General features: G+C 42.0%; 1 protein-coding gene across 12 annotated transcripts in view; it reads left to right on the top strand.

Annotated features, from left to right (window-relative positions):
• Nucleotides 1-13,449, top strand: part of LOC116058557 (neuron navigator 1-like) — a 90,128-nt gene that overhangs the window by 24,380 nt on the left and 52,299 nt on the right. For all 12 annotated transcript variants that reach the window (XM_031311428.2, XM_036008308.1, XM_031311431.2 and 9 more), the window contains 2 exons: nucleotides 10,589-10,691; nucleotides 12,253-12,600. In XM_031311428.2, the coding sequence (XP_031167288.1) occupies nucleotides 10,589-10,691; nucleotides 12,253-12,600 (451 nt within the window). The remainder of the gene's footprint in view (nucleotides 1-10,588; nucleotides 10,692-12,252; nucleotides 12,601-13,449) is intronic.

A 13,449-nucleotide genomic window follows, 5' to 3' on the forward strand; every position in this document is an offset into this window, starting at 1 on the left:
AGTGGTTAGCTTACATCAGTGATAGCGCTAATGCAGTGTCAATGGTGTAGGTCCAAGCTAAACCAACAACAAGAAGCAATCAGAGACGTTACCTGGGAACACCTCTGCTGATCCTATTTGTTTAACTATAAATATTAGGGCTGTCAATTTCGATTAATTAATCTGAGAAAAAATAACGCGTTAAAAAAATTAACGCAGATTAATCCATTCTATATTGACGTTTGCATACAGACGAAAATCTGGTGCCACTGATATGTCTGCGCTTCTCTCTGATGCTCTGAAACAGTCATTACAGGAAACACAAACACCGCTGCATGTGACGCTAGTTAACACCAAGGGGGTAAGCTTCGCCTCAGAGCTCGAATCTCCTATGGCGCCATTTTGATGCTACAAAGCGATCACCCGACGTTAGCATTCCATTGACTGCCATTCATTTTGACGTCACTTTGACCGCGAATAACTTTACATCTGAAGCGTTTAAAGATTTTATTTGTCCATTGTTTATTTCTAAAGAAACACGACAATGTATAAAAGGCTCCATTACCTTGTACATCACGTTATGGCTTCGTAGTATACGTTTTTGTAAAAATAGGCTAACGATTGTGTCATAACCACGGGACTTACTGTCGCATAGTAGAGGAATTACCCTATAGTACAGGAGAAGCTCGCAGGCAGTTTGGACTTACATTAGCTGTTTAAGTGTAATTACTAATGTTAACTAGCATTTTAGTTAGCAATAATTAGCCTGTGTCCACATTATCTCCTTACATATACCTACGCTCTCCTTCTCTGCAAGATTCGGAATGATTGAGATTTCTCTTGGCACAGCTACCAGAAGACTTACAACTTTCAGACACGTTGCTCACGTCACATTTACATCGGTTCTCTCAGTTGGAGGCTGCGCAGTAACGCTCAGCGCTCACCAGAAAAGTGCTTCTAAAGGCCTTCACTGGTCTCCGTCCAGAGCAACGGGATCTGTTGGTCCATTCTTATATACAGTCTATGGTTAACACTATACTCAACAGCAGCTAACGTTAGCCTACCGCTAGCTAGTTAACACTATACGCAACAGCAGCTAACGTTAGCCTACCGGTAGCTAGTTAACACTACACTCAACAGCAGCTAACGTTAGCCTACTGCTAGCTAGTAGCTGGATTAAACACGGTTAAAATGCTGACAGCTAACGCTAAACGGTGTAAAGTTTGTCTGTATGTTACTGTAGAGGATTCAACACTGGTATGTAACAATAGAGGGTTTTCACGACGCGTCATCAGACCCGAAGTCGCCATGTTGGAGGTACTCCGCATCACAACAAAGCACAGGCACAGAAGTAGATCCCGAACGACGTCAAGGAAAATGGTTAATTATTGCCGTGTTTTAGGTTGTACCAATAGGTCAGACCAAGAAAAACATTTGGAATATTATCGACTTTCAAAAGTTATTAAAAACCAGGGCGAGGAATGCCAGAAGTTATCAGAGGAAAGGAGGCGCTTGTGGTTGGCAAAGCTCAACCAGGATCTACGAGGGAAAAATCTGTCTTGTTCGGTCTTTGAAATGAAAATAAACGATTGAGAGTCACTTGGCTACACCTTGAGTATCGCAATGATATCATACAGTTAAGGTTAGGTTGATTAAAGACGTTATTGCATTACTTACTCAGGCCTTCACAACACAATGGTCGTTAATGACTTGGTACTGCGTCTCCCTCACCCATCCACACACCATCTGGTTATAGGCCTCCAAACTTTTGTAGGATTTAAGGTCTTCCGCTGTGTATGGGCTAGGCGAGAAAACCAGGTAGTTGACTATATCGGGATATGCAACTGAAGGAAGAATCACCGGGTCGCCATGGATCCAAGAAGAGGGAGCCAACTTGTAGGGATCTGCACCGCCAGTAAACTGTAATTTCTCAAAATATCGCGCCTTTTTTGTGGTCTAAGTCCTTCCATGCCTTTGCATCTTGGACGCGTTTTGATGAGCTTTTCTGTTGTTTAGATATAAAGTATTAAAGCATCCAAAGTGCACAATACTCCATTACTCCATTCAGTTGTTTACACTGAGTGCCTCCAACATGGATCCAGGATCCGCATCCAGGTTACCACCCAGAACGTGACGTCGGTGAAAACCCTCTATCTGCAGCTGCTGTCGGAGAAACAACACAGATGGTGCGTTCAATGAAACTGGTAAACTGCAGCTTTGTGGTGCATTTGAAGTTGTAAATGTCGTTCAACAGCAATTTACTAGTGAAATAAGTTATTGTTATTGTTATACATTATTATTAAATCATTTAATTTTGACCATATGGCCTTAGCAATGAACAAGCCGTTCTTTAATGTCACCAACTGTTGTTTAGTACCCTTTTTTTTCTTTTCTTTTTTTACTTTCTTAAAAGGTATCAGTTCAGGCACCGTTAATTATGTATGCGATTAATTTCGATTAATTAATAATTAACTGGCAACTATTTTAGATCGATCATTTTAAGAAACGATGCTAAAATTCTCTGGTTCCAGTTTCTCAATGTTTTGTGGTTTTAATCTTGTATGAGAGTAAACTGAATATCTTTTTGACTGTTGGTCAGACAAAACAAGACAGTTGTCTTGTCCCCTTCAGCTTTTTCACCATTTTTATTGTACCTATCGATTAACTGAGAAAATAATTCATTTTGTAAAATTTCAGTGTAGTTACTTGCTTACTTGCTGTCATCAGTTCTACTGCCTCATCCATCACCCAATTGACAGTGCAACACAGAGTGCAGACTGTCTGTCTGACATGTGAGAGCAGAGCTGCAGCTGGGTTTAAGCACATCGTAAAATACAGTTCCACAGGAAACAACTCTCTTGAACAAAAATACACCCAAACATTGCCACACATTATGGTCTGCCTTGGCTCGTTGCTGGGTTTATGCAGCATGTGTGTAAGTGTGTGGCTGTGTACCAGCTGAATGTGCGTGTGGCTCAGTCTGTATTTAGAATTTAGAATATAGAGTTTTCAAGCATACACAGAAGGCACAAGAGATACTGCTGAAAACTCTAGATATATTTGAGGTTTCATGATGCCACACGAACAAACAACACACGCACATCCATCAAACTGATTGATTTTTTTCCCTCAGGTGATCTCTTTTTGACAGCCTCATCTGCGTACCATGTGTGTTTATGTGTGATGTGTGTGTTTCAGATTGTGCCTTTATATTTGTACTGTCAAAGCACACGTTTAACCTGCTCCAGTCCACCTCGGCACAGAGGAATAAACACGCACAAACGCACACACACACACACACACACACACACACACACACACACATATTCCTCTTTGTGTCTAAACCTAATCAGGAGGACTAGAGGTGATATGTTCATTGGTTGTTACCTTGGCGAGGTCTTAACCTTCTTTTCTGAGAAAGTAAACTCCTCTTAAGTCTCTTAAAGCTTCCTCATCCTACCCTCTAAGCAGATAGCGCTCTGACTTCTAAGCAGATAGGGCTGTGGTTAAGGAGATATGGCGAGTGTGTTTATGTGTGTATGTTTGTGTTTGGGGTCAACGTTCAGAGCCAGGTTTTAGAACTGTGGAGATCTGGGCTGAGAGGATAAGAGAGAGAAGTTTAAAGGTTTTAACTCTGTGCTAAATGCTGCACAGAGGATCTTGGATGTATTAGTAATATTTGCATCTGTCTGCCCACATGTCTGTGTTTCTAAGGCAGTCAGTGTGTTGCTCATCCTTTCTGGTTCTGTTATGGAATCTACTCAGCCTTACATAAGGGTTTCCAATTTTAAATGGATTTCGACACAGTCAGCTGCCCCAAACCACCACTGACTATCTCTCAATATCTTCTTTTTCACGCTTGTGCATTGACACACCAATCATGTGAGCATTCTTTGCATTTAAGCCAACAACTGTTCAAATATAGTGTACACAGATGCAGTGTTGTTTGTGCTCCGATATGCTCATTAACCGCTCATGTCACATATCAGATATTATCTTCAAGGGTCTAATATCCTGTTGCGACATCCTGGTGAAGCGGATAAACGTAGTGCACGTGTGTTTGTGCACATTTTGGTGCATTAGTGTGTGTTTGTCCGCCTTGTCCAGATGTGCAGGAATGGCTGTATGTTGTAATGCTTCCTGTTTTGCAAACTGTCTGAGGTCAGCAGAGGGCTGTGATGCTACTCTGAGTGAAGACAGACGACAGAAAAAGAGAAGACAAGGAATATTATACTTAATGGTCATGTCAAACAAATTACAAAATAATGAACCATTTGAGTAGCTAAGCAGGTTCATATACACATTGTGACAGGTATATTAGAGTGTTGATACGTGGCCAGACCCATCGGGTTTGGGCAATTCTTTTTTTTTTTTTTTACAAATGATGTTCGGGCTTGGGTCGGGTTCGGCCTACCTGATATGCTTCAAGTTCTTCTTTTTTTTCCGATCAACTTTTTTTATTGCCACCTTCAGACATACAAAACAAATTACACAACGTGTGACAGGTAATAGCAGATGGTACACAGAACAGATAAACAAATTGAACAAGAACAAAAACCCTCTCCCACCCCCCACCCTCTGCGTTCTCGAGGAAAACAAAAACAAACAAACAAACCTTGCCTAATCACTCTCCTCTAATTCTTGTGGGGTTGAGGTCATTAAAGGTGCTGTAGGTAGGATTGTGAAGATCCAGGACTTAGCCAAAGAATTTGAACATTGACAACTTCTCAGTCCCTCCCCCCTTTCTGCTAAAGCCCAAACGGTCCCCTAAGCCCCTCTCCCCACAAAGGAGAATGAATGCGTGTGCCTGAGCAGTGATTGACACGCAGTTAGACACCCCCCCTGGCCCTGATTGGTGCATCTGAACAGGAAGCGGTGAATTTTTGCAAATCGCACTACAGGCTGTAGGTGGTGCCAGAGGAGCTGGATTTTTTTTTTTTTTATTACCTGCTTTATGTAGTTCTACTGGAACATAGGGTCAGTTTGAGCAAATATGACAGAAAGTTAGTTTTATAAGTCTTACCTACTGCATCTTTAAGTCTGATATTTGTGCTGCTTAAGCTTTCCCATAGCTTGATAGTTGATGATTTAGCTTTGTTAATCCTTGCTGTAGAGAGCTCAAGCATAACTATGTCCAGAAAATACATCAACCACTGTTTTATACAAAGCGAGTGAGGGGGGGGAGCCAGCGTTGAGCTATCATTTTCTTGGTTGCGGTTGAGCCAGCTAGCCAAATCCTCCTCTGTCTCCCAAGCTGGTGTAATTTAGAGTCATCATTAAGTAACAAAACAATCGGGTCAGTATTCAACATCCTATCACATCAGATATTATTGATGTTGTTTCATTCCAGAACTCATGCACCTGTTCACATTCCCAGACCATCTTCAAGTTCTTCTTCATGAAATAGTGTAAATAAAAATGATGGACCTACTGTCTCTTTCGGGCTATGTGACAACGCATGAACGCAGGACAGCTAATTTCAAGCGGTATATATTCATGTAACACAAACTCAGTGCTTTAAAAACAGAATGCCTGTTGGGTTCGGGTCAGGCTTGGTTACTACTCTCTCCGGTCGAGGTCGGACAGAAATATGCAAATATATGATTCAAGATGCTGTTACTGTTTTGCTTATTTCTCGCTTTTAGCTGTAATTTGAGAAAGTTTGTGACTCGGCCGCCATGTTTTTCCTGCTTCAGAACAGACAAAGCACCGCCCCAACTTGCATGTGTCGCTTAGAGCTATGTTGTTTCATTGCTCTAATTGGTGTAGGTCACATTTTGTTGCTATGATTGGTTGTAGGTCTATTCAATTGAGTCCAGAGGCATTTTGGTCTGCACAGTTGAAAACACCTCTTGGATATCAAAAATGAACTGAGAAGTTCAGACTGATACGCATTTGCGAAGGACTATAGTTGAAAATTAGCCGGCTGGCTAACACTGGCACATTTACAGAAATGTTGATTAATGTGTGTTGTCTTTTATAAATAAATAAATACAAATACAAATTAGTCTGGCCACACTATGCTAATTTTTTGCCACCATGCCTTAAAGAAATAATGTCAAACAGAGCATGACGTAAAAACTTGAACAATAACAAAAACCACAAAGAATTTACTAGCATCCTGATTTTTATGTCACTTGTCAGGAATGCTGTATAAAACACTTTGGAAGTGTAGGACTATTTTAAAGACTAACACATCGCCAGAGGAGGTCCAGACCTTTTATGATGCAGTAGCAGCGATGCTCAACCACACACATCTGTCATGCGATAAGGGTACTGTAGCCAGAGGAGTGTTACGGTGACACTAACATATGTGCACACACGTGGACAGGACAGGGACAAATGAACTCTGGAGGGAAGGAAGGAAAGAATAGAAACAGGAGCAATTACTCAAACCTATATTCATATGCTGCAAAACTGTACCTCTCGCTGGTAAAGACACACACTCATGTGCAGGCAGATGGATGAACAAGCATGTACAGTCACCGCACAGAAACAGACTGTCAAAGAAGGATGCAAAGTTACTGCACAAACACACACACACACACACAATGGCAGACTACTCCTGAAAGGACAGAGACATTAGTGTGTCTTTGGGGAGTTTTTTCTTCTTTCTAATGGAGAGGAGAGTCAAGTGACCCAAGAGAGGAAACCAAGTGGACAGCAATTTCACTCTCTTATTTTTTCACTGTCTGCTAGACAAGTAGCCACCAGACATCCACGTCATGAAACTCTCTCTACCTACTCTGCTTTTGGCAATATTGAATATTTGTCTCTTATTGTCAACTAATCCCATGAAAAGACCAAAAAACAAAAATGAATTTATCCCACCAACAAGTATTGCCTGTGTAGCCAATGCCTCATATAGCTTATTTTTTTGTGCCACAGATGTCCATTGTTGTCCAAAGACTATTAAAAACACCATCAGTCTTGAGCACCATGTGAACATCTGCCTAAGCTTTGCTGTCTTGTGGATTCAAAAACAAGCTCCTTAACATTGCTGCTAATTCAAAAGCCAGCTATTCTGTTTAATGGGCTTGTGACCTGACCACACACACACACACACACACACACACACACACACACACACACACACACACACACACACACACACACAGACAGATTGAAAAGGCAGTGCTTCACTTTATTGCCATTGTACAGTTATGTTGTCTTGCCATATGCACTCTTGTTGTGAAGTAGGAAGAATAGACCAAATTAAAATGCCCTCTTTCTTTCATCCTTTAAACTTCCAACGTTCTATTTCCTTTGCTTCTTTGAAGTATTTATGTCTCTTTGGTTTGTCTGAGAGCAGACTTTCATTAGGATGCAGAGGTTGTCCTGCACATGCAGTACATGCACGCACTTACAATAACACTCTCACTTTAACTTGCTGACTCTCATTCCAAGAGTCTGAGTGGGCCATTATAAAAGGCTCCTCAACTAGTTTGGCAGCCTCTTCAGAGCTAGAGTTTATGTTCACAACTGTATTGAGATGAGGCAGGTGGAGCGCACCCGTCCCAACACATATATGGACATGCACAGAGGCACTTCTACACACACACACACACACACACACACACACACACACACACACACACACACACACACACTCAGTTTAAACCAGATCAGTGTAATTCATCTGCACCCCTGGGGAGCTTCCAGGGCTGACAGGGATATTTGCATCCCTAATTCCCCCATCGCCACCACCACACCCCCTCCCCATGCCAGCTGGGACCAACAGGGCCAGGGCAGAGGCAGGACAGGAAGTCTTTTACAGACACTCACACACACATACATATACACACAGACACATGCACAATCATGCAGACCGTATCTAATCAATTTGACGCCGATGTTAAACAAAGCTCACGTTTAGGGTAATTAAAATCAGCCAATTTAAAGCCTGCGTGTGGCTGAGTGTGTCAGACTTTGTCTGTGTTTGCATGTTTAAGGGGTTCTTTGTTCCCATTAAACCTTTGTATAAACAGATTAGAATAAATAACATTTTAAAGCTTAAATGTGGCTCTTTACAGCTTTGAATTGTTTAACACTGTACATCACTACCTTTCTTGTGTGTACCACCAGTAGAACAAAGTTATATTTTACGTAATTCTTTTTGTTATGAAACATTTGCACGCTGTGTGAATGTGTGTGTCTGTGTGTGAGCGGCAGAAGGTTGGATCACAACGACTTCATCATCTCTCCGCTGAGCTGCCTGTCCCCAGGGCTACCTAATCAATTGTCTATGGGGCCATTCTCTTTAGGAGAAATCAATCCAGCTTTATAAATCAGGTCTGGTGCATGTGTTGTTTCTCAGTGTGTTGGTGAGTATGTGCATATGAGCAGACCCACCGTGCATATACATATGTGTGTATGTGAGCACAGTGCTTAGTCTGCAGCTGTTGTTGAGATTGACACCTCTGGCAGCTCATGATTTGCCCTCCTCACTCATTAGAAAGGTCTCTCCCCTTTCTCCTCCTTACTAGCCAGCTGGACTGATTCATAGGAGGGGTGGCTGTGAATGGGGTCTGTGTGGGAGGAAGGGTTGAGTGTTTTCAGGGTCATATGTGTTAGAAGACTTCTTCAGTAATATGTTTTTCCAGGGGCTCAGTATATAAAAATGGAATTTATGTTAAATATTTAACAAGACAAAGAGTCTACAGCCATGATGAATAGAGGCACTGCTGGGCTTTGAGCTAAATACTAATGCCAGCATGTTCACCATCTTAGTTTAGCATGTTAGCGTGCTAGCATTTGCTAATGAGAATAAAACACAGTACAACTGAGGCTGATGGGAATGTAGTTTTGCAGATATTTGCTCATGAACCAAATTAATGGAGACATTTTTTACATGATGATGGCGCTAGAGGAAAAGTCAGGGGATCACCAGAGTTGTTACAATTCATCCTGAGGGTGACATAAATGTATAAACTAATTTCCATACCTAGAAATTCATCCAAATGTTGAGCTGTTAACTCAAAACCACAAATGTGAACCTGGCGCAAGAGTCAAGATATTTCACCAAAAATATCAATCACCAAAGTCATTAGGATTCATTGGATCATGAATGTCATAGTTGAGTGACATTGACATTTCAGTTTAGACCAAAGTGGTGGACTACAACAGCTAAACCCTGTTTACTGTCAATTTTTGTGAAAAGTTCTATCTTGCAATTTTAAAGCAAATTTCTGAATGTGGAAACAAGAGATCCAGGTGAAAATCAGTAATATATAAACTTAAAAATGATGAACCTCAGATACAGTGTATTTTTTTTGACAAGAATGACTTTGTAACACAGTCGTGGTTGTAAAAGTACACTTTATTTTAATATTTTTTGTTGTACCATCTCCTCCTCCTTTATAGCAAATCTCTTGCTGTGCTCATTTGGGAGTCAGCTGGCCAGTTCTAATGGTCTATTGAACTGAACCTGAGGGGTGAACAAACTGTCCCATATCTTACCAGTATAACTCTTATATCACCCTCCCCCCCATCACACATAAATACACAGAGAGCAAGGGTCGAGGTCATGAGATGCAGCTTCGGTGTCCTAAACTAGTTTACTGTCTATGTGAGAATATATATGATAGAGGATGACGTGTAGAGTCTTCCTGGTTTTCAGTCTCAGGTCTGACCCCTATGAAATGTATGTGATAGCAACAAAAACTTGGAGTGGGACCCCATATCAAGCTCTCAGATTGACATGTTTTGATATAAAAACTGTAAACTGAAACTTGTTCTGTTTCCTGAGCATGAATACAGGGTGTCTGTATCACTAAGTGGTTGAACCACTTTGGTTCTTATATTGCATCCAAATCCAATCTTCCAATCCACAGGGGGCGTTGTCTGTAGACACACAGACGTATGAAGCAGTATGGCTAGATAGCCCAGCGTGAATATACATAGCCCAATCTGAGCAGATTACAGAATATTAGAAATGCCAATGTGTTCCCTGGTGGATTTAAGTGAGAAAGCCTTTTGGTTTATTCTGAGAGCGAGGGGCAAAGGGGCACAGTGCATTGAGCGGGCACCAGGGCATTGTGACTGAGCGTGGTTGGAGAGGAGGGAAAGAGGGCTCCAGACAGATGGCAGGTGATGTGACTGTGCACTGGCTGGATAATATTGGAGTGTGAGACCTGTCTGGTCTTAAAGGTCTACTCTGTGGTTGTGTCGGTCTGTCTGCCATCATATTTAATTTAGTTTGCTCTACTGCCATCTGGAAAAACAACTGTAACAACTGTTACCTCTTTTATGTCTTTTCCTTGTGAGGTTTTTATTATTTTCGCCTGTTTTCCTGTTGTACCCTGTTTCAGGGTTGTTTAGTTGGTCACTGTGTGTGGGGACTGAACTGATATGAGTATCAGTCTGCATGGTTATTTGAGCATAGCCAATAGAGGAAACATCCATGATCATCATTAACAGTATCAACTCATATTTGGTCATTTCTTTACAGTGTATTTATTATTATTAACTCCATGTGCATCTGTACCAATATATATTTGTGAATGTTTTTTGTCATCCACTAATGTAACATGACATTTCATTTCTAAAAATATCCCTTTGTGTTTGTTTGCTTGTGTGTTTGTGCGTTTGTGTGTATGCATGTGTGCAGACCCAGAGTCCCAGAGGAAGAGGACAGTCCAAAATGTTCTGGACCTTCGACAGAACCTGGAGGAAACCATGACCAGCCTGAGAGGAGTGCAGCTTAGCCACAGGTCAGCCACACACACACACACACACAAACACACACACACACACACACACACACACACACACACACACACACACACACACACACAAAGAAGAAGGAAAAAAAAAACATTAAAAGAGAACAGCAGTTGAGATGGGCAGATTCTTATTGACATTGCTAACTGTGTGTTGGGGTGTGGTGGTTAACTGCCTATGGGCTCTCAGATCAATATCAGTATTCCTGATAGACCAGTAGCCATTAGTCTGTCATTTTCCGCCTGCTCTCCCTCTACATCGGTTAATACGGAACTGAAGCAGGATTAGCTCAAAGCTGACTTCAAAGCCGACCCTGCCAATGCAAACTCATGACTTGTATTCATACACACAAGACATGCAATAATGCTGTGAGTAAGTGTATGTGAGCATTCGTGTGTCCTCTCCCTCCCACTGCTACTGTCTTTCATTCACCGATTCTTATTGCATTCAGCGCATCTTCAGTTTTTGTCCTTGAGAGCTTCCCCTCTGTCTGCCTGTCCGTGCGTCTCCTGCCATGTATCCTCTCTCTGTCCCTCAGTGGGAGCTCCCTACATGAAGAGCAAATCAGCAGATGGTTCCCTGCTGGAATACATTTCCTTTGCCATTCATACTTTTATCTTACTGTAATAACCTTGAATCACTCCCGCTGTCCCTGAAGACATATTCTGCTTTAAGGCCTACAGCCTGTCGGTGCAAGTTTCCTGTGCAAACAAGATGTAATATTTCCTGTGAAGAACGAGTGTTTAGAGTGTGAGATTTGCATGAATTAAACAAATGGATTGGCAAGCAAGGGAATTGTTTTGTCTACACATACTTTCCATGATATATACTAAATGCATAACAAGCAGAAAGTCTGTAAAAATCCATTTTAACAAGATGGGTAGCATCCTCTCTCTCATCCTCTCGCCACGTCTTCCCTGCCTGTTTTATGTTAGTGGTTAAGCATTTCATTTGAAAATGTCTCTCCATTGATGGTTTTTGTTCAGATGATTCTGTATCCTGCAGACAAGATTAATTTTAATGCAGGCAAATGCACAAACTGTCAAACACTTTGAGAGCCAGTAACTTTTATTATGCTAATGCTCATCATTTTCACCCTAAGCACTAAGCAGTAATGTGCCGTGCTGCTTCAGCACAGGGAATGAATGACATTGTGATATTGTGATGTTAGTGATGCTGGTTTTTCTACTCACACAAATGTGCGCCGGCATGAAGTGCTATGCAGGTCACAGAGGAACATAAAGGCATGTATGTGTTTACAAATATACAAGGGCACACTGCACACACCTGGAAACCAATAATCCTTAAAATCACTACACGGCCTTATACACTGAGGTCCCTTTGAGAGAAGAGGATTTAGGGTTGGGACAGGAGGAGAGATGATTGGATGGGGGAAGCACATCCTAAACTCTTAAAAATGAGGAAATGGAAGATAGACATTCACTTCCTGTCTGTTAAAACTGTGCTGAACCTTTCAACCCTTCAGAAGAGCACATTGCTGTGAATATTTCTTAAGAAACCCTAAAACATATCCTATTTTTCATACCACAGCTGTGTGGAGGGGACCATGTGCTACGACAGCGATGAAGCTGCTGCATTCTCAATTTCCAGTCTATCAAATCGCTCCTCTCCGTTGTCATGGCGCCAGGGTCAAGCCAGCCCCCGTCTGCAGGCTGGTGAAGCTCCGTCCACAGGTAACACCCAGTCAGACATCCCTCTCCGGATTAGCCACACTGCTCGTATCCAACTCATCGAAGCACTGGACGACTCGGATCCGTCCCTCCTGAAGGGAGATTACCTCAGCAACAGCAACCTCGACAGGAAGACCCCAAACGAGGATGATGATAATAATGATGATGATGATGATGATGATGATGATATTGATGATCTGGGGAATGGGTAAGTTTTGTTCTTTGTTATTTAAAAATGTGTTTTTGCACCTGCTTCATTACCTTGAGTAGCATAAAGAACATGTTATAACCTCATGACGCCTGCAGGAACCAGGACACTTGTGTCTCTGTAATTACTTTAGCATTGCTTGTGAGGTTAATCCTGCCACCTGACAACTGTTACAACGCCGCAGCTGCAGTCAGGCCAGTAGTAAGTGGTTTACCAGCACAACAAAGCCTTGATCAGCCTCTCTGTGATGCATCACAAGCCACTCTCATAGTGTCTGCCTTGACACTGGCAGCTGTAGCCCCCCTGATGCAGCTGGCTCTGCCACAGTCAGAAAACAGCCCTCTAGCAGAGGTCGGGAATGATGTCACAATCATTGAGCCCCCTTGCAGAGATCATCTTGTCAAATTTGCCAGCAGGCTTCCATGTGGTGGACCCCTCGCAGTGTTGGCTCACCAGAGCCTCCCTGGCAGAGCTAGAATGCAGATGTCTTTGGAAAACTAGTAACTCTTTCTGCATAGCCAAAGCGGGATCATTCAGAGCTGTCAGGGTCAGAAAGAGGTTTGTTTTGAATTCGCCATGGATTCCTTGGATCAAAAGATTTAATCTTGAGATCACATCAGAAAAGAAAAAGTGAACTATTTCAGTTTTATAAATGTTTGTTGTGTTTGTTGTGTTGTGTAGTGGTTGTTACCCAGGTGGTGTATGTCTTTGAAACGTCATTCTCTCTTATAATTGGAACATTTTCTTGTTTCTGACATCAAACATACACACCCGTCTGTTCAGTCTTCGCAAGGCTGTGGCAGCTAACACCGAGCACTTTACAGGAAAAGGGTCTCTATCCTTCATTTG

The sequence above is a fragment of the Sander lucioperca genome, chromosome 12 (assembly GCF_008315115.2).
Source record: "Sander lucioperca isolate FBNREF2018 chromosome 12, SLUC_FBN_1.2, whole genome shotgun sequence".
In the NCBI taxonomy this organism is placed as follows: Eukaryota; Metazoa; Chordata; class Actinopteri; order Perciformes; family Percidae; genus Sander; species Sander lucioperca.